At 42.6% G+C, this 22,121-nt stretch overlaps 1 protein-coding gene across 5 annotated transcripts in view; it reads left to right on the top strand.

The window, feature by feature from the left end:
* The window catches only part of IFT52 (intraflagellar transport 52), a 38,669-nt gene that overhangs the window by 13,491 nt on the left and 3,057 nt on the right, over positions 1–22,121 (top strand). For 4 of the 5 annotated variants that reach the window (XM_041732668.1, XM_041732667.1, XM_041732670.1 and 1 more), the window contains 6 exons: positions 3,442–3,568; positions 7,780–7,866; positions 9,477–9,545; positions 13,483–13,637; positions 18,572–18,659; positions 19,712–19,820. In XM_041732668.1, the coding sequence (XP_041588602.1) occupies positions 3,442–3,568; positions 7,780–7,866; positions 9,477–9,545; positions 13,483–13,637; positions 18,572–18,659; positions 19,712–19,820 (635 nt within the window). The remainder of the gene's footprint in view (positions 1–3,441; positions 3,569–7,779; positions 7,867–9,476; positions 9,546–13,482; positions 13,638–18,571; positions 18,660–19,711; positions 19,821–22,121) is intronic. The other variant, XM_041732672.1, reaches the window with a different exon arrangement.

The following is a 22,121-nucleotide window of genomic DNA, read 5'->3' as shown; positions in this document are numbered from 1 at the left end:
CATATTAATTTCATGTGTACAGTATAGTGATTTAGCACTTCTTTGCAATCCTTGGTGTGCTTGTTGATAAGTGTCCTCTTTAATCCCCATCATCTGTTTCACCCATCCTCCCACCACTTATTATCTAATTCTTAAGCTTTGTGTCAGCTTATATGGTTGGTGTAGGTAAAAGAACTGTGGACTTGCAGGTAGAAGTTTTTATTTTCATGTCTTACTTGGCAGGGTGGCCCAGGCAAGTTACTCTTAGCTCCTGTTTTGATGTCTGTGTAATGAAGACAAAATGAATCTTACATAGTCGTTGGGAAACTCCAGTGAGGCCATACTTATAAAAGTGCTTTGCAGGCTACATGACATAGTACCTTACCTGCTTTTGTGTTATTACGTCCTTGGTAATTGTGGTGAAAGGCAAATAGCTGGTTGATTGTTCCCTGGGTCATCCTGGAAGCAGCAGTTTCTGGGTGAGCCTTGAGATGTGGAGAACTAGTCCTGCTTTGTGTTTTGAAAAATCTTGACCTGTTGAAGTCTGAGGTTCTTATTTATCCCATTTTCTCTCATGTCCCTTTTCTGTCTCACTCAGCTGTAGCCACACTGACTTTGTTTCAGTTCCTTAAATATGCTAAGCTCATTCCCATCTTAGGGCCCATACATATGTGTTCCCCATCCCAGGAATACACTTTCCCAGCTATTTACCCCCTCCCCCCTTCTTACTCATTTACATGTGGTTTGGAAAAATCTGCCTTATGCTTAAAGACTTATCAAAATGTCAGTCTGATTGGGACTCCTGGGTGGCTCAGTGGTTGAGCGTCTGCCTTCAGCTCAGGGCCTGATCCTGGGATCTGGGATCTAATCCAGCATTGGGATTTTTGCAGGGAGCTTGCTTCTCCCTCTGCCTGTCTCTCTCCCTCTCTCTCTCTCTCTCTCTCTCTCTCTCTCTCTGTCTCATGAGTAAATAAATCTTTAAAAAATATCAATCTGATTGATTTCTTAGTGATAATAAAAGAAATAGAGGAGTGTAAATAATAGCTGACAGTTTTCATCATATGACTCAAGTGTCCATTCTCCCTCCTTGAGGATCATCTCCTTGGAGTGCATTCGGGGAAAGTGCGAGGCCCTGACATCCATGTAACTATTTCTCCCACATCATGTTTCTTCCTCCATGGCAGCTGCTCATTTCTTTCTGCTTCTGGTCTGGGACCATGGCCTGTAGTCCCCTTTCCTGGGCTCTTGCTGGGGCAGGGCAGAAGGCAGAAGAGGGAAAATAGAGAACGTGGGGCAGGTGCCATTTCTCACCCACGATATGGCACAGAAGTCAGAGAAGTAGGTTAGACTTGACGGAAGTGAGGGGGAAACTAACTCTGGAAGAAAATCATTTTAAACTTAGGATAAAAAGAACTTTCTCATGTTCTAAGAGAAAGGAAAATTCACATTGTCTTTAGGGAGCTCTTCATGAGTGCTTCCTCCCCATACTAGTTTCTAACTTTTTGCTTTGTTATAAGATCCCTGTTTCTCTCCATTCAGAGAACACTTCTTTCAGTTACCTTTGCAGAGCTCCATCTTTGAATAAAACCTTAGCCCCTCCAGCAGAGCTTGGCCACACCCCAGGGTCTGCACCCCACCCTTACCCCTCCATCCCACACCCTTTTTAGGAGTCTATTGCTAAGTGTTTGTTAGGACAGAGTGGGGAAGGAGACCAAGGCAGGCGTATATAGAAGTGTCCCATGTCAGGGCTCTATTTTTTTTTTTTTTTAAGATTTTATTTATTTCTTCATGAGAGACACACTGAGGCAGAGACATAGGCAGAGGGAGAAGGCTTCCTGCCAGGAGCCCAATGTGGGACTTGATCTCAGGACCCCAGGGTCACAATCTGATGCTCCACCACTGAGCCAACTGGGCGCCTCAGGGCTCTATTCACATAAGTACTCAACGGGTAATGTGGCTAGCCATTCATATCTGGAGATGATACCATTCAGCTTTGGAAGGAAGAGGAAAATGTTTACCTGGAAGACATTGTCATACAGAGCAGGCTCATTTATAGCTCTAGTTCATCTCTTAGATGAGGGCCCCTCTTCTTCCTCCTCCTCCAAGGGCTTTCTTCAGTTCTTCCAATTACAATCATTTACACATATGACTGTAAGCTGTTAATTTGCATTCAGATTTTTTAAACACTTTATTAAACTAGTAGTTAGAGTTATACCAAATTTTGAGTCAACAAAGCTTAGAGAAATTTTGTGGATTTTATTTTTTGTGTTTACGATGAGATACCACCTCACACCTGTCATAATGGCTAAAATTAACACACAGGAAACAACAGATGGTGGTGAGGATGCAGAGAAAGGAGAACCTTTTTATGCTATTAGTGGGAATGCAAACTGGTGCAGCCATTCTGAAAAAACAATATGGAGTTTCCTCAAAAAGTTAAAAATAGAACTACTTTATGACCCAACAGGGTCATGCACTACCAGGTATTTATCCAAAGAATACAAAAGTGACTGATTCAAAGAGGTGCTGGTTTCATGACACTCAGTGTGGCAGTCTGTTGTTTATAGCAGCATTATCAGCAACAGCCAAACTATGGAGAGAGCCCAAATGCGGTCGATTGACCAATAAATGGATAAAGTTGTGGTATATATATGTACAATGGAATATTGCTTGCCATCAGAAAGAGTGAAATCTTGCTATTTGCTGTTGATATGGATGGAGCTAGAGTGTTTTATGTTAATAAGTCTTTGAAAGAATGCCAAATACTGTATGATTTCACTTATATGTAGAATATAGGAAACAAAACAGATGAACATGGGAAGATGAAAAAGAGAGGGAGGCAAACCATAAGAGACTCTTAATGGTAAAGAACAAACTAAAGGGTAATAGAAAGAGGTGGGTGGGGCATGGGCCTTAAGGAAAGCCTTGTTATGGTGAGCACTGGGTATTGTATGTAAGTCCTGAGTCACTAAATTCTACTCCTAAAACCAATATTACACTGTATGTTAACTAACCAAAATTTAAATAAAAATTTGAAAAAAAAAAAAAAAGGAGTAAAAGACATCCTTATCACCAGAGATAGGGACTTTGAATTTGAGAAAGCTATAGAAATAAACCTTGCTACGTTTTTTTACTATTCTACTACCTCAGCCCAGATTCCACTTAGAATTCCTTATTAACTAAAGCTCCCAAATACCGGTTTTCTTTATCCTGTCAATTCCTCACACATTTATTGTCTCTGTATAAAAGGTATAAAAACCTGCCTGCCTTGGTCATTTCTTTGGGTCTCAATTTCATTATTGAGCCTCCTTGTGTATGTAATAAAATTTGGATTTTTACTCCTGACCAAAACCCCCCCAAAAATTGTGTTTGATCTTGAATTGTTCAAGAAGCACTGAAATTATTTTTAAAATTTTTTTATTCATTTTTTAAAAATTTGAATGTTTCTTTAATTTCTTACAGGGCTCTCACCTTTGTCTATCCTTTTGGTGCCACATTGAGTGTCATGAAACCAGCAGTGGCTGTTCTGTCCACAGGCTCTGTCTGTTTCCCACTTAACAGACCCATTCTGGCTTTCTATCACTCGAAGGTACAGCCTTTTTTAGATGTGGGTGTATACATTATTTTTATTATTGAAATAATAAAAACTGTTTCCAGAGGGGTTTCATATGTTTTCTCGCTGGTCTTTACAACAGCCTTGTGAGGTAGTATTTTAATAAATTATGCTTTATTTATGAGGAAACAGCAAATTGTCCAGTAATCAGTGGACTTAAGACCTAAACCTAGCTCTTATCATTCTTTTTTTTTTTTTTTTTTTTTAAAGATTTTGTTTATTTATTCATGAGAGACACACAGAGAAGAGAGAGAGGCAGAGACACAGGCAGAGGGAGAAGCAGGTTCCATGCAGAGAGCCTGATGTGGGACACGATCCCGGGTCTCCAGGATCAGGCCCTGGGCTGAAGGCAGCGCTAAACCGCTGAGCCACCGGGGCTGCCCTAGCTCTTATCATTCTAAATCCAAATCTATTCCATGGTAGCATGAAGCTACCTATATTATAACTGTCTATGAGTACAGACTCTCACCCTTAGAGTAAGAGAATCCATTCAGGGAAAGGGTGAGTTAACACACTATACCAAAATGCACAGAATTGTGCTGCTGTTAATTTAGTTTGTCCCAGAGCAACATATCAGAAGACTAGTTGCTCAGTTCTCATCCCAGAAACCCCACAAAATGTGGGAGCAGGTGGTCCCGGAGGACATAGCCCCCTCTCATTGTGACCCTACTTATCCACTGCCAGATGTGGGACTTGAGCTCTTGATCCTGAGATTAAGACCTGAGATCAAGAGTTGGATGCTCAACTGAGTGAGCCACCCAAGTACCCCATCCACTGCTTTTTAATTCATGTTTTGCTGAATTCACCTTCATTTGTCTACCAAGACTTATAATTCATGACCTGACCTCTCATTTTTTCTCTAGTTCTCACATCTATTTTTCTTTGTGGGATTTAGGTATTACTTTTTCTTTTTTCTTTTTTTTTTTTTTTAATTTTTATTTATTTATGATAGTCACACAGAGAGAGAGAGAGGCAGAGACACAGGCAGAGGGAGAAGCAGGCTCCATGCGCTGGGAGCCCGATGTGGGATTCGATCCCGGGTCTCCAGGATCGCGCCCTGGGCCAAAGGCAGGCGCCAAACCGCTGCGCCACCCAGGGATCCCGGTATTACTTTTTCTTCCCATATTTAAAAGCTCTGACATCGTTTTATTAGGAAGTAGATAAATATCTATGCTGTATTTGAAAGATGATATTTAGACAAAATTCATAATAGTTATTATGGTATTAGTTTCTCCCCAAAAAACTGGAAATACTGTTTTTAAATTAGAGTAAAGTATTAAATGATTCAAGATGTGGAAATAATTGGTTTACATAAAATGTCAGTTTTAGTCACAAAAGTAATGAGACAACTATCCTAAGGGGTCTGTGGTAGTGTAATACTAGAACTATAATTATTTTTAATTTTTTATATTTTTTTAATTTATTTTTTTAGAGAGGATGGGAGAGGGAGAATCTCAAGCAGTCTCCATGCTCAGCATGGAGCCTGATGTGGGAAGGGGCTCGATCTCACAACCCTGAGAGAATGACCTGAGCTGAAAACAAGAGCTAGATGCTTAACTGAGCCACCAAGACACCCCTATTATTTTTTAGTTTTTAACTGTGCACAGAGATTTTACCTGGCTTCATCAGTGGATTTTTATGAAACATCCATTAGGTACAGAATTCTGTACTATGATGATTCTCCTAGAACTCCTGAGATTATCATCTGCCCATTGCCTAGCTATTTAAAGCCTGTTTTCTTTTCCTAAGAAGCTTTTATTTTAAACATTTTATATATTTATTTTGAGAGAGAGAGCACCTATAAGTGGTGGGAGGAGCACAGGGATAGGGGAGACTTTCAAGCAGACTCCTTGTTAAGCACAGGAGCCTGATGCAGGAGATCCCAGGACTGCAGATCAGGAGATCATGATCTGAACTGAAATTAAGAGTTGGATGCTCAGCCATTCAATTGACTGAGCCCTCCAGGCACCCCTCCTAACAAGCTTTTAGTCTTGCCTTATAAACACAATCTTTTAGAGAGGTGTTTGCCTATCACTTTTAAGTTTGTGAAATAAACCAGTGATGGGCCCACTCCCACACTCCTGGAAACCCCTGGTGGGATAAGGCTAGCCTGGGGTTGGGGTGTGTGCTCCGCTTCCTTGCCCTGGGCCATTGCCTTCTTGGGCCTGTCATGATCCTATCTAGGTCTTAGTTTGCTAGGATAAGCTCATTAATACGGAAAGAACAAAAGCAGTCCATGGTATATATATTATTATTTAACTGAAATAAATTATAGACAAAAGCTAGAAAAGGAAGCTGAAGACAGTGGTAGAATCTCTGTCCAGAAGAAAAGGATTAAAGGAAGATCTATGGGGCAGCCCAGGTGGCCCAGTGGTTTAGCACTGCCTTCGGCCCAGGGGGTGATCCTGGAGACCCGGGTCGAGTCCCAGTCAGGCTCCCTGCATGGAGCCTGCTTCTCCCTCTGCCTGTGTCTCTGTCTCTGTCTCTGTCTCTCTCTCTCTGTCTCTCATGAATAAATAAATAAAAGTATTTTTTAAAAAATAAAGGAAGGTCTATAGTCTATTTGAGATAAATGAGGTAGGGGAAAAAAAGAATATTAAAGAAAAAATATAGACCTAATTGTGGAGAGTAGTGAAAATTCACTTCTTTACTTACATATGTGGGTTCAAATCGCACGCTTGAATTCATTCAGCACTCTTCATCGTTCTGTGGGATTCCACCAAATTCCCTTCCTGTTCTCAGTAACTGATGTGCTTTCAATGGTTATGTTACGCTAATAGTGTTATTTTTCCTGTGAACCATTTGCTTTTAATGTGGCACAAGTCACAGTTTGTTTTGCAAGTCTTGTTTTATTTATGGAATTTGTGTATCTCTTGACATCTCTGGCTTGAGAATAATCCATTCCTAGCACATCACAGTAGTGCCTATTCTCTGTATGTGGTGTTGCTAGAAGAACTGAATTTATTTTTCGTTTTAACATTTCACTGTTTTTCTCATTACAAAAGTAATTTATGCTCTATTATAGAAAAATTGAAAAATACAGAGATGAAAGGGGAAAAAAGTATCTCTCAGTACAAAACTGACATTTTGATCATTTTTTTTCCATTTTTTTCTTGCAGCCATGTTTGTTTATTTGCCTCACGGTTTAAGTTAGAGTGGCTGAATAATTTATGGCTTCCTTTTTTTTTTTTTTTTGACCTCATGTTAACAACAACGACAAAAAGCAACAAAAGCACCTCATGTTATGACAGAAGCTTTCTTTCAGGTTACTGAAAACTCTTTTTTTTTTTTTTTTTCTGAAAACTCTTTATAACATAACTTCACCACTGGAGGAGGTTCCCTTATTCTTAACTACTTTTTCTGTGGCTGAACATTTCAATTTATTTCTAACTTTGTGTGATTATGACTGTAAAATTGTCCATAGAGTTTTGTATGCTTTGTTGATAACGTTGACTGTTTCAGCAATGTGTGAAAGAACTTATTTCACTGAAACCTGGCTAACGCTATTTGCAGTCATCTTTTTCATATTAATCTAATAGGCAAAAATACATTGTTTAGATTTTTTTTATTGTTTTGATTTTTTAAATTACTAATTAAATGTTTTTCTTGTTAACTAGTTATTTCTTTTGTGATTTTTCTTTTTTTTTCCCATTTTTGAGAGAGAGAGGAGAGGGGCAGAGGCAGAGGGAGAGCGAGAATCCATGCTGGGTATGGAGTCTGACGTGGGGCTCCATCTCATGAACCCGACATCATGACCTGAGTCGATGTTAAGAGTTGAACACTTAACCCAAGCGCCCTCTTCTGTGACCTTTCATGCTTGGGGATTAGTTTTTTATTTGGATGTTAAGTAGTGTCTTTTGATTCTCATAAAATATCTTTAAATCTTTACAGATTACCTTTGTATAATCTTCATTTATAAGTTAACTGGGAAAATGCTGTAGAACCAATTCACATTGCTTTTGTTAAAGTCAAATAGAAAGTTATAGAAGTATCTAAAATGAGAAGCAGTTGAGAATATGGTTGCTATCATAGTTGATATTTCTAGATCTTTAAAATCCTGATGTGAATTGGCACTTAGTATGGATAGTTGCTCGCATGATTCTGATGATAAGTTTTTGGGGCCTAGGATGCATTTTGGGTGGTGCATTTTGGGATCTGAGTATCTGACACTGCTTTTTCATCAACAGAACCAAGGTGGGAAGCTGGCAGTCCTTGGCTCATGTCACATGTTCAGTGACCAATATTTGGATAAAGAAGAAAACAGCAAAATCATGGTAGGTTCTTCTCTTTCATTACATTAATGTATATTGTGTATGATTTTCATGTTATTAAAAAAAAATACTGCTAAGGTAATCTATTCATTTAAAATCAGATCTTCGGGGATCCCTGGGTGGCTCAGCGGTTTGGTGCCTGCCTTTGGCCCAGGGTACCATCCTGGAGTCCTGGGATCGAGTCCCACATCGGGCTCCCTGCATGGAGTCTGCTTCTCCCTCTGCCTGTGTCTCTGCCCCTCTCTCTCTCTCTCTCTCTGTGTGTGTCTATCATAAATAAATAAATAAATAAATAAATAAATAAATAAATAAATAAATCTTTAAAAAAAAAATCAGATCTTCAGGGACATCTGGCTGGCTGGTTCAATCAGAACATAGGACTTTTGATCTTGGGGTCATGAGTTCCAGCCTCACATTGGGTATAGAGATTACTAAAGAAAAACAAAACCAAACAACAACACCTCACAAACTTTAGAAAAATAAAAAATAAAACCAGCTCTTCAGAACTCATTATATGTCTGGCACTAAGAATACAGTTGAGTCAGGAATAGGGCCTCATTTGAAAACATTTATAGTACATTGAGAAGCAGCATGAGAGACAGAGATGTAAATTTAGAAGGATGTGGTGAATGTTTTTAAGCATGCCATCTTGATGTGGAAGCCAATCCTGGAGGAGAGGTGAGGAGCAGGCTCAACCAGGGCCTCACATGTAAAGCCTAGGAGCTTGAACTTCCTGCAGAAAGCTATGGAGAGCCCTTGTAGAGTGTCCAGCAACCTTGGGCATAGTCAGATCTGTGTTTCAAAAAGACTCCTCTCTTAGGCATGTGGAAGGTGAGAGGGAGGAGGCAGCCTGGAGCCAGTTAGGAGGTTGGCAGAGTCAGCCATCCAAGAGAAGATGGGGAACTGAGTGAAGATAGTGAAGGCAGGAATGAGGGGAGGGACCAGCTGGCACAAATTGTATTGGGAGCGCTTATGACAGAACTGGTCACTGGTTGATGTGGGAAATGAGGTGAAAGCACTGCAGTTGCCTATCAGCATAATGTGAAGGAAACAGGTCTTTTGAAGAATGACAGATGGCACATACCAGAGCTGGACATTGGTGTGATTCTGGTGACTCACTTGCCAGAGAAAGAAGGTCCTGTTGAACCTTTTCATTAATGAACAAATTCCCTCAGCCCTTTAAGGCTGTATTATATTGAGAGATTGATTAAGATCTTGTTTCTGCAGAATCCACATGAAATTCTAGTGTCCCTAGACACATTCTAGGGGCGTCTAGATAGAGTCTACTCTGCAAATTTAGACTGTCATCACATTTAAGGAGGGGTGGTTTTGGGAATATGAGCAAGTTTTAATACATTTTGGCCTGTAATTAGAGCTGAAAGTACCTTAAGATAAATGCTCAATTTCCAGTAGTAAAAGTGGCATTAGGGTTAGGAAAACTTTGACATTTTCATATGATTTCACCAAGACAGAAGTGGCTACTGTTTTTTGAAACACTGCTGTATAGTATCCTTCCTTTTATCATTTTTTCCTGATTGATTTAATTTTCTAGTTCTGCCTTGGTTTTCTCAAGTAACCAAGTGTCTAATTCTGTGTTTATCTTTTAAACCCAGGATGTTGTTTTCCAGTGGCTCACAACGGGAGACATCAATCTAAACCAGATCGATGCTGAGGACCCAGAGGTAGGGACTGTGAATCATTAAAAAACTTTAAAGGCAAAAATTTGGGTTCAGTCTCTCAGCACCGCTTCCAACAGTTTCAAAGGCATATGTATCTCTTACTTTATCTGTAAGACAGATGGAAAGAAGTGATGCTTTGGGAGGTGATGAAGGTCACATTATAAGAAATAATAAATTATGCAATTGGTTGGGATGGGAACCTCATTCTATGTATATGCTCCCTGGGCAAACTTTCAAAATCATTATCTGTAGAGAAGTAATTCTTTCAGAAATATGAAGGATATAAAAATAAGTTTTCATGAATAAACAAAGATCATCAGAATTTAAGTTTTAAACTATAATTTTGGTGTTTTGAGGAACAACAGTCCTAAAGGCATTAGGATCCTACTTATCAGATGATAGTGAGATCAGCATGGGATTAGGGCCAGTAACCTGCTTCCAAGTCTTGTTCTACTCTGACCCTTGGACCTTAAGCAGGCTATTTGTGACCTTTTTTCATCCTGATTTTCTCATCTGTGAAGTGGGGATACTAGTACCTGTGCTCCCTGTCTCACAGGATGATTGTGAGGCCTCATTTAGTAGAAGTATACTTACTTGTTAAATTAAAAGGTGTAGGAAGTAATATAGCTGTCAGAATTTTTTAAATTCTTATATTTATTATATACAGGCCCCATGTATCATATACCTTCACATAAATCAACTTACGCAATCCTTACAGTAGCCTTGGGAAGGAGAGGGTCTTATTCTCATTTTAGAGTTGAGGGAATGGAAATTCCCCAAGATTGCAGTATGCCCAAATAACAATTGACTGCAGAGTTTGCCCCAATCCAGCTCTCATTCAAAATCTGCTTGTTCTATAATTGCTTCTCTTTCTTTCTTTCTTTTCTTTCTTTTTTTTTTTTTTTTTTTTTAAGATTTATTCATTCATTTGAGAGAGAGAGATATCATGCACAGGCGAGAAGGGCAGAGAGAGAGAGAGAGAGAGTCCTAAATAGACTCCCCGCTGAGCACAGAGCGCCATGCAGATCTCAGAGACCACAACCTCAGCCGAAATCTAGAGTCAGATGTTAACTGACTGAGCCACTTGGGCGCGCTGCTTCTCTGTGTCTTAAACTCTGAAGTGTCAGGAAAATGATTTCCTTGCTGTGGGAAACAGGGAGTGGGTGAGAAGAGAGTCAGAAATGGTGGCCTGCTGCCAGCTTCCTCCCTCAGCTGAGGATGTGGCCTCCCCAGGCCTGACTTGGGTTAGGAAACAAGAACCCCATGTCTAAAATATCGCCTCATATGGAAACATGAAATGTATATTTTGCTTAAATTCCTCCTGAAAAGTGATGTAAGCCCCCCAAGTAAAAGAATTGGAGGATAGTCAGAATTCGCTTTTCAGATCTCACAGGATCCAACTCTTGAGTGGATGGTGACCTTGTCAGCTGCCAATCCTAGTTAGCCTGAGGGGAGCCAAAGGAAGCAGGGCTAAGACATGAGGCATCTGCTCCTGGTCTTTGTGGCCGCCTTGCTCCTCCCAAGTTTCTGTCATTCCTATTTTCTAGGTGAGGAAATGGAAGTAAGTACACTCCTCAAGGTCCCTGCCAAGATTGATACCTGGCCAGTCATTCATTACTAATGTCTGTGTTGGGCTGATTCTGGAGACTGTGCCTTTTCTGCCACTCTCTTGTTTACTGTGTTCCACCTGTGACACCAGACTGGTTCAGAAAGGAAGTGTCAGTAGGGCGCCAGAGGAGGGTGGTGCTTCGCTGAGGCCTTTCTCTAAAAGCACGTGATTTCGTGAATCTTCTGCACAGGAGACCTGGTGCAAATGTTGTGTTGTAAGGCTTTGGAAAGGAAAATGCTGGACCCAGTCACACCACAAAGTAAGAAATTCTGAAAATCCAGAGTTCCTATGATTTCAGATCAAATTTTATGTTGGAATGGGTTTCAGACCCAAATGGCAGTTGTTTCAAATGAGACTTTATAAAATGGTAGCTCAGTAGAGAGCTAAGAGGATTTCTGTGACAAGTTTTAACCTCCAAATCTGCCAGGAAATCATGAAAAACAGTGATCTTGGGGGCGTACTCTTATGTTTCTGTTTGGATGTCTAAGGCCTTGATGGTTTCCTGAACTAGGATTGTGCAGACATGTGAACCAGCCTCAGGACCTTTGGGACTGCTGGGCTTTCACCTTACCCATCTTTCTGCTGCACTTGGGTGTGTATCGTGACACGGTCCGCACCTCTGCTGCTGTTCTCACCTTCAACCCCCATCTTGTTAGTAGGGTGAAGCCTCTGACACAGACAAATATTGCAGGGAAAAGCAGTTGTTTATTTATATTCTTTTCCTGTTTCTTTTTTTTTTTTTTTTTTTTAATTTTTTTATTATTATTTATCTATGATAGTCACAGAGAGAGAGAGAGAGAGAGGCAGAGACACAGGCAGAGGGAGAAGCAGGCTCCATGCACCGGGAGCCCGATGTGGGATTCGATCCCGGGTCTCCAGGATCGCGCCCTGGGCCAAAGGCAAGCGCCGAACCGCTGCGCCACCCAGGGATCCCACTTTTCCTGTTTCTTAAATTAAAAAAAAGTTTAAAGATCAGGGAAGGTTTTGACTCTTGGGATATAGAAAAAAGTGAGTCTGTCTGCATAGACTTATTTCTGTGATGCTCAGGCATGTCTCCTCCCATGCTGGCAGTGGAAGATGTAGAACATACTGTCGCAGGGACCTCCAATTAGGAATAAACTTCATGCATTTAAAGTTAAATGTAGGGCAGCCCAGGTGGCTCAGCAGTTTAGCACCGCCTTCAGCCCAGGGCATGATCCTGGAGACCCGGAATCGAGTCCCATGTCGGGCTCCTTGCATGGTGCCTGCTTTTCCCTCTGCTGTGTCTCTGTCTCTGTCTCTCTCTCCGTGTCTCTCATGCATAAATAAATAAAATCTTTCAAAAAAAAAAAAGTAAAGTTAAATGTACTTTTTGAGTAGGTAATGCATTCGCAGTTTGGAATTCAAAAGCATACACATTGCCTGACTACTTTGTTCCCCTCTCCAGTGACAGTAATCTTAGCTGTTTCTTGTATGTTCTGACAAAGATATTTTATACATATATAAGTAAATAAATGTGTGCATGGATCTCATTCCCTCTTGTTTTGCACAAATGGTACTGTATATACTATGTGTGTTCACCACCACCTAATTTTTAAAATTAGCAATATGTCTGAGATGTTTCCTTATTTCTAAAGAGCTTTCTTTTTATTTTTGTTTGTTTTGTTTTTTTAAGACTGTATTTTCCATTGTTTGTACTGTAGAATATTTAACCAGTCTCCTATTGATGGACGTTTAGGCTTTCCTGGTCTTTTACGGTTACGAGCACAGAGCATGTGTCATCATTAAGGGCTCTCAGCAGTGCTGGAAGCATGTCCTTGGCTAGGTGAGAGGGGTTGGGATCTAGTGTCTGAGTGGAAGGGTCATCTGTTCTGGGCTCATAGGCCGTTCACACCTGTAGGAAGAGAGGAAGCCAAGTGTCTGGCCTCAAAGTTGGTGGGTGGAGTCAGCTGTAGTGGGAACTTGTGGACTGTCATTTATGATTGTTTCTATTTTCTCACTGAGGTAGAAAATAAGGTCATCAGCCCCAGAATTAAGAAAGGGAAAGTTGTTTGAGATGGCTGAAGTGACAAAAGGAGGGCTTTGCCGAGAATAATGACTGCTGAACACTCAAGATCAGTGATCATGAAATTAAAAGGAGGTAGTCAGCGTGCTTGTTTCTCCAGCTGTGCTCAGTACTGCATGAGGAATTACAGAGTTGGATTTAGCCAGCATTGCAGTTTAGCCAAGTGACTTTTGTTCCTCTTTTCACATGAAGTGGCTTATTTAAGGTTTAGTTTCTAGTGACCAGGAACAGATTTAGATGAAATTTTTACTCTTGCTGTGCTGTGTGAACCCTCTTGTGGCTTTCAGATTTCTGACTACATGATGCTGCCCGACACAGCCACCCTGTCAGAGCGGCTTCGAGTGTGTCTCCAGGAGGGCGATGAGAATCCAAGAGACTTTACCACCCTCTTCGACCTGTCCATTTACCAGCTGGATACCACTTCCCTCCCCAATGTCATCAAGTCAGTACCTATACCTCTCGGAGCTGCCCTGCACTCCATTCTGAGCATTTGGTTTAAAAATGTGAGCCTGGGGACAGAGGTTAGGGTCATGGCATATGTGGTATGTAAAACAAGTTCTCAGATCTGTGATGAAGTCGAAAGAGATAGCGGGAAAATTGGGGTGGGAGGTGATGGAGAGGAAACTGCCAGCAATTGTTAGTCGCCTGTTGTGTTCTAGGCTCATATTAGGTACTTATGGTGACCAACTTGTTCTGGTTTGCCTGGGACTTTCCTGGTTTCAGCACCCAGGATCTCATGCCCCAGGAACCCCCAGTAAACTGAGTTGGGTGGGCAAGGTGGCCTGCAGGGACCACACATTGTTACTTCACTTCATATTTCATTTGTCCTCTGAATCACCTGCCACATTTTCACCTGAGGAAGGCAGTTCAGGGGGTCAGGTATTCTCCCAAGGTGGGAGCCTGAATGCTTTCCAGACCTGGGCTTGTCCCTCTTTGATTGCCTGCTCATCATTGTCCATTCCTAATAACAGGCAGAGACACTGGCATGGCATCTACGTCTGGATGAACCAAAGGCTGAGTTCAGCCTTCCTGCTGCTCTCTTTATGTTAAAGTTCTCCAAATACTGACTGAGCTCCTCCTGTGCCAGGCACTGTGTCCAAAGTTAATGGTTTTTTAGAGGTGATGGATGGAGGCTGTGAGGCAGGGTTACCGTATTGATGCTAAGTGTGAAATAAAACCTGGAGACTATGGACATAATGAAGAGAGAATTTGACTCGGACTCTGGTGATCAGGGAAGGCTTGATGAAAGAGGGGCTCTTTTAGCCAGCCATTGATTATCTCAACAAGCGTTTCTGGGGGCCTGTGTTTGCCTGGCATGATGCTGGGTGCTGCACCATCAGGGGTGCAGAGGCTTCAGGAGTTGGCAGGGATGCCCAGAGAAAGTTGGGCAATGAGTTGCTTCTATGAGCAAAGCCCGCACGTATAGGTGTGTCCAGGTAAGTTTATTCCTAATTGCCCTTTGAACTGCATGTAGCATTGGCTTCCAACACCAACTTAGTAATAGTTGAAAACTTGGTCCTCTGAAGTCCCCTGCAATAATTTGTTCTGTGTTCTCCAGCCAGCACTTGAGACACGCCTGAGCATTACAGAGCCTGAGCATTACAGAAACAAGAAGTCAGGGCAAACAGCCGGAGGCTCAGGGCAAAGGCTGGATTTTTGAACGGATGCTAGAAAAGACCTCTAAAAGAGGGTCATGATTGAATCTGTGTTTTCTGAAACCAGACAAAATGATACCTTGTAGCAGTTTATACAATGAATGTGAAAATAGAAAAAATAGAAGTGAAGAAACCAGCTAGGAGACTGTTAACAGCAGATTGGAGGCTTGAGAGGCGGGATGGTGGGAGCAGTCGCTGTGGTTTCAAGAGTTGTTTGGTAAGAAAGAATCAGGAGCCTTGGAAGTCTATATGGTCAGACCAGAGACAGGGTTTTCCCCCTTGGGAAGCTTTGCTCCAGGTGGAACTGCTGCGTGGCACTCAGGATGTGGGGAGAGGAGAGAGAAATGAGTTCTGCTCCACCTCCATCTGATGTGGCTGAGAGGTTGCCTGTGAAGAGTGCAGGTGGAACTACCAGTATAGATGCTGAAGCAGACTAGATAAGGTGATTAGAGAAGTGGGGGGAGGGGCTGGAGATGCTCAGGGACAGCACTGGAGTGGGGATTGGGCTAGAGACTGGGCCTCACAGCTGCCCTGGCTTTTGAGGCAGGAGAGGAGGCGGGCCTTTGCCAAGCTAGGGAAAAGCAGTAGAAAGAAGGGCAGGGGAGTGTGAGCCGCAGCAGAGTCCCTCGAAGCCAGGGGACGGAAAAGGACTGGAAAGCAGGGCGGTCTGGAGATGGGCCTGGGGCTGTTCCTCCTCTGTAGTCTGTGCTTTTCTCAGAATAACAAGGCACATCAGGCTGCTACACTAGCCAGTTACAGTCAAACCAGCTTCAGCCTTTAGCCTCTGTGTCCTTCTCTTCTGATGCGGTTTAGATCAGGTCATTGTGACTGTTCTTCAGCGTTGAATGCAGGATTATTTTAGTTATTTTAGTGCCAGCAGAGTCAAGTAGTAGATATTTTGGAGCTTGGAGGACTCTTTTAATTGTATTTGTCTTTCATTCCATAGCAAAGGACAGTAGTTACAAGCCAGTTTCTTTTTTTTTTTTTTTTTTTTTAAATCTTTTATTATTTTTTATTTATTTACTTATGATAGTCACAGAGAGAGAGAGAGGCAGAGACATAGGCAGAGGGAGAAGCAGGCTCATGCACCTGGAGCCCGACGTGGGATTCGATCCCGGGTCTCCAGGATCACACCCTGGGCCAAAGGCAGGCGCCAAACCGCTGCGCCACCCAGGGATCCCCTACAAGCCAGTTTCTATATGGTGCTCCTAGGTAATCGTATTTGCCAGTTACAACTTTTGAATGCAGTGTCTTTTCTCTGAGTAAAAATTCAATTAGTCTTTATTTATGTCGTCTGTAGAATGTTATTCTGAAATAACTTCATTTGTCCTGTTATGCCCAAGATTGTGAATCCGAGAAACCACCAAGGAGTCGACACTGATGCAAATGCACGAGGGTTTATTTGCAAGCTCGAGCTTGGGTCCAAGAATACCTGACACAGCAGAGCAGGGACTTGGACCCCGAGGCTAAGAAGCATAGCAGTTTTTTTTTTTTAAACATTTTATTTATTTATTCATAGAGACACAGAGAGAGAGAGAGAGGCAGAGACACAGGCAGAGGGAGAAGCAGGTTCCATGCAAGGAGCTTGATGCGGGACTCGATCCTGGGTCTCCAGGATCACGCCCTGGGCTGGAGGCAGCGCTAAACCCACTGAGCCACCAGGGCTGCCCAGCATAGCAGTTTTATAGGGGCCCATGGCCAATGAGATTGTAACACACACAGAAAGTTGCACAGTCACATAGGTCCACACGCAGGTGGCCAATTGAATTACATTTTACCCTATAGTATCCACCTATTACTCTGGTCAGAATTGGCGCATAGTTTTGGTGGGCAAAAGGCAGGGTTACACATTTTTTTATGACCTAGTTTCTGGTAAGGGTATGCTCAGCGGCTTGACTACGGTGGGGGTGTGCCTTAAGCAATAAGCCAGTTTTTGGTAAGGGTTATACATGAGATGGTGGGTGTAGCACGAAATGTAGTTAGTCCTGCTCTGCTTGTCCAGGGGCAGGGGATTTTTGTTAAATTTCTTGGGTCCCACAGTCCATCTGGTATTTATTGATGCCTGTAGGGGTGAGATGGAGACAGTGTGGAGTCCTTGCCTTCTGGGTTCAGGGGCTGATGATTTGGGGACTGAGACCCAGAGTGAGGAGTGAGGTGCTACAGGTCAGGCCAGAGTGTTTTGGAAATAGCTTTCCGAAATTAGGTTTTCTTGTTTTATCTATTTATTCATGGGACACAGAGGGAGGCAGAGACACAGGCAGAGGGAGAAGCAGGCTCCTCACAAGGAGCCCGATGTGGGAGTGGATCCCGGATCCCAGGATCAGCCCTGAGCCAAAGGCAGATGCTCAGCTGCCGAGCCACTCAGGCGTCCTGGGTTTTCTTGGTTTTAAGATTAGTTTCTCCACTCATCCCCTATCCCCATCAGGCATGCACGTTGGTTAATAGGAAGATTTGGGCAGTTGGTGAGCTAAGCAAGAAAGGGAAGAGGCAACGGAAATTGTTTTATTATTCACACGGGTCTTCAGTATAGCTGACTCCATCTGGGGACAGAAAGAAAGTCTTGGCTGGGATGGCAGAGGCCAGGCTTGGCAGCAGGATTCTTTGTGTGCCAGTGGTGGTACCTTTAGCTTAGATACTGCCCCTAGCGACATTCTGCCTGCAGTATAGACCAAGTGCTTGGTTCCCTGGTTGGCAGGGATTGGCTGGCTCAGAGTTCCAATCTTGCCATTGTCCCTTTTTAACCAGGTGACCTTGGGAAGCTATTTCATCTCTATACCTCTGCTTCCTCTTCTATAAAAGATTATACCCACTGTCTAGGGTTGTTTTGAGCATTAAGTGAGATAAGTTTCAGTGCCTAGCACAGGGTCAGGCATTATATGTGGCATGTAACAGGTACTCATGTAACTAACTGTTCACTCCATAGGGATCTTCTGCACTGCTAAGCTTCTCCCCAGGCACCTGGGAATAGTGGAGGAGATGATGGCAATAAGCTCACCAAATCGCTTTCTGTGGTCACAGACCTCTTTCCTTTCTAAAATCACCCATCCATAGAAGCAGGCATGAACTTTGTTCACACCTGTTGGCATTTCCTTGTTCAACTTAATTTTAAAAGGTCACAAATGGGGGCTCCTGGGTGGCTCAGTGGTTAGGCGTCTGCCTATGGCTCGGGATTGTGGTCTCAGGGTTCTGGGATCAAGCCTGGCACCTGGCTTCCTGTTCTGCAGGGAGTCTGCTTCTCCCTGTCCCTCTGCCCCTCCCCACCATGTTCTCTCTCTCAAGTAAACAAAATCTTTTTAAAAAATAAAAAATAGGGGCAGCCCTGGTGGCTTAGCGCTGCCTTCGGCCCAGGGTGTGATCCTGGAGACCCGGGATCGAGTTCCATGTTGGGCTCCCCGGTGCATGGAGCTTGCTTCTCCCTCTGCCTGTGTCTCTGCCTCTCTCTCTCTCTCTCTCTCTCTCTCTCTCTCTCTGTGTGTGACTATCATAAATAAAAATTAAAAAAAAAAAGAACTTTCCCTTCAGTTCTCAATATAGTCATACCATATGATACACTAGAGAAGATTTATGAAAGGATCATTACATGTAACAATGTATTTTGTGTTTTTCTACGAAAGTGTTGAACCACCTGATTTGATGGAAAAAAGCACAGTGCAGTCAGTTAGATTTGCTTTGCCACAGTGTCTCACGTTGACCCCTCCTTTTTGTCTTCTTATTAACACAGGGCCCATGAACAGCTGAACGTGAAACATGAACCTCTCCAGCTCATCCAACCTCAGTTTGAGACGCCACTGCCAGCCCTTCAGCCAGCGGTGAGTAGGTGTGCCTGGGGGATCCTGCTACAGAACCCAACTCTTTGCCCTTACCTTGCCAACTGGGCCACCACATGGGTCTTTCCTCCAAACGTGTATACATATGTATACCCTAAATGTATGGCACGTCTCATGAAATCATGTTTCTCTGGCTCTGAACTTGCAAAGACCAAACCATTATTCTGTAAGGCCTTCCACTGGTTGTAGCTCCCAACTGAGAAATCAAGAGCATGGACTTTTGTGGCTGTTAAAAGCATTTCCCACCTTGTGTAGTTGGAGGGCATATATGGTATGAGAAATCCTGGGTGAAATGGAGGTAAGGCTGTGCACTGCTGCTTTCTAGCTAGCAGGTGCTCAGATTAATAGCACAGTCTGTAGCCTAGGGGTGGGCACACGTGCACAGGTTACTTTCAACATTCCAGTCAGCAGGAACTCAACTTACCTTCAAAACCATCCTATCCCACCACATTCTGGAATGTTATGAGCTGCTTGGCTTCATTTTGGTAGCTTTTGAAATTGGCCATGGTGGAAGATTTACATTGCAGAAAATGACAAAGGCTATAGAGCAGGCCTATGTTCTATTGTCTTGGAAACTTGGAAACATTTCTCAGCACACCACTGACTCATACCTGCAAATTCTGGCACCAGGTTTAGCACTTTCTACATGAATCTACATCTGGTTCCCCAATTTTTGTCCTTTACGAACTCAAGGTTAAATGAGAAACACATTGTACAGTCAAGTATTCAGCACAAATAAGCCTAATCAGCCCCAAACTTTTGTCCTTGCTCAAGTTAATGCACACTGGTATGTCAGTTTGATTGATTTAGATTGATTTAGCAGTGCTTTAGTTTAATGCTGGCTCTGCTTAGTTGTTTATAATGGACTAGTTGTCTCGCTTGATATGGTCTAATGGGTTAGGGCAGAAGGAGGTGATGGGCATTTAGGTGGTTCATCCCAGGGAGGAGCTGAGTTTGGCCTCTTGTTTCCCTTCCATCTTATCACTGCCAGTTATGGCACGTGTTCTTTTATGAAAGACCTTATTTCCTTTCAGGTTTTCCCTCCCAGTTTCAGAGAATTACCACCTCCTCCACTGGAGCTATTTGACTTAGATGAGACGTTTTCTTCTGAGAAGGCCCGCCTTGCTCAGATTACTAATAAATGTAAGTTTGGCAAAGTTTTTGTTTGTTTTCTTTTGTAAGTTTTACTTAATTGTGAACTTAGGAGATTTTTCATGAGAGAAAGCTAGAGTTTGTTCAGGGAGAATAAAATATGAATGGTGGTGTAAAATGATAGTTTCTGTTTGTTTCATGTAAGTGATGTTGATTGTTTTTCTCGGGCCAGTTCAGTGAGTTAGAACATGGTACAAAGCAGAGGCTGAGGGGGCCTGGGTGGCTCCGTGGTTGAGCAACTACCTTTGTTTGGCTCAGGGAGTGATCCTGGGGTCCTGGGATTGTGTTCTGCATCAGGTTCCCCCTGGGGAGTCTGCTTCTCCCTCTGCCTATGTCTCTGCCTCTCTCTGTGTCTCTCATGAATAAATAAATAATATTTATTCAAAAAAAAAAAAAAAGAAGCAGAAGCCAAGGTCTTACCTTTAATTGCTGTAGGTCCTTAGTTGTGTCCTATTGAGTAACTGGAGGATGGATTCTGACCCTGGCTGCCACTTAGCAAATCTAGGTCATTGGTCATAGGAGCAGTTTAAATAAGAAAACTCAGTCAGGGCCAAAAGAATTATAGAGACTTCAAACTGGAAGGGATCCTGGAGAGAGTTATGTGTGCCCACCTTGATATGTGGATCATGAGGTGAGGTCCCAGGCCACACGGCTGTATGGTGAGTGGTTCTTCTAACTCTGGGCCCACTGCTCCTTCTGACATGCCTTGCCTCCTACATAGCAAATGGGCCTGTGCACATGTGCTTAGAGGCATAAAATTAATCCATTTTGAGGCAGTGACCCTACTCCTGGGAATCTAATCTAAAGAGATGAATGAAGGTAGGTATACAGATGACTGCATATTATTTAAGATTGGGAATCAAAATTATTTAAACATTTGGGCTTAATGTTCACTAGCAGAGAAATGATAGTAAATTGTGTCACATTCATTCAATGGGATGACATGTCAATTATATTTTTATTTTTTTAAAGATTATTTATTTATTTGTTTGTTTGTTTATTTATTTATTCATTCATGAGAGACACAGAGAGGCAGAGACATAGTCAGAAGGAGAAGCAGGCTCTCTGGGGAGCCCAATGCGGGACTCGATCCCAGGACCCTGGGATCATGACCTGTGTCAAAGGCAGACGCTTAACCACTGAGCCACCCAGGCACCCCACAACATGTCATTATAAAAAAGGTTTCTGAAGTCCAGACAGTGACCCACACGTCCCATTGAGAGTGTTTCTGGTTCTAAATCCCAAGACAGGGACAGCCACTCTTGCAATGATACTTTCATCCTGCCTGTCCCCCATGCCTTGGCCCCGACCCAAAGAAAATGCCTGGGTGTGACTCCAAATTAAGTGAGAATCTTTTTTTTTTTTTTTTTTTTTAAATGAGAATCCTAAGTGAAGGAAGGCAAGATAGAAAATTGCATGTTAAAAAAAAAAAAGGGATCCCTGGGTGGCGCAGCGGTTTAGCTAGCGCCTGCCTTTGGCCCAGGGCGCGATCCTGGGGACCCGGGATCAAATCCCACGTCGGGCTCCCGGTGCATGGAGCCTGCTTCGCCCTCTGCCTATGTCTCTGCCTCTCTCTCTCTCTGTCTGTGACTATCATAAATAAAATAAAAAATTAAAAAAAAATTGCATGTTCAGTAGGATCCTAAGGATGTGAACATCTTTATGTGCCCACAGACCAGGAAGGAGTATGCAGAAATGAAAACAGTTCAATGTAAAGCACCTTCACTGCATCTCTCTTTTGTGTCAGGCATTGTGGTAGATGCTAAGCAGTCAAAAATTAGCAAGACATAGTGATTAAGAATAACAGACCTGGAAAAAAAAAAAAAAAAGAATAACAGACCTGGGATGCCTGGGTGCCTCAATGGTTGAGTGTCTGCCTTCGGCTCACGGTGTGATCCTAGGATCTGGGATTGAGTCCCACGTGGGGCTCCTTACAGGGAACCTACTTCTCCCTCTGCCTATGTCTCTGCCTTTCTCTTTGTGTCTCTCATAAATAAATAAGGTATTAAAAAAAAGTAACAGACCTGTGAAGGGTCAGATGCTTTGATCCAACATATGTTTCTAGCAATTTATCCTATAGAGATCCTTATAGAAATGTGAAACAAAAAATATAGCTATAGAGATATTAATTGTAGCCCCTCCCCCTGATCATGCTCTCTCTCTCTCTCTCTCTCTCACTCACTTTCTATCTCAAATAAATAAAATCTTTTTTTTTTTTTAAGATTTTATTTATTTATTCATGAGGGACACAGAGACAGAGAGGCAGAGACTTAGGCAGAGGGAGAAGCAGGC

This window comes from Vulpes lagopus, chromosome 18 (genome assembly GCF_018345385.1).
Source record: "Vulpes lagopus strain Blue_001 chromosome 18, ASM1834538v1, whole genome shotgun sequence".
In the NCBI taxonomy this organism is placed as follows: Eukaryota; Metazoa; Chordata; class Mammalia; order Carnivora; family Canidae; genus Vulpes; species Vulpes lagopus.
Note: the sequence above shows the minus strand (reverse complement) of the source record. Positions and strands in the feature narration are given on the sequence as shown.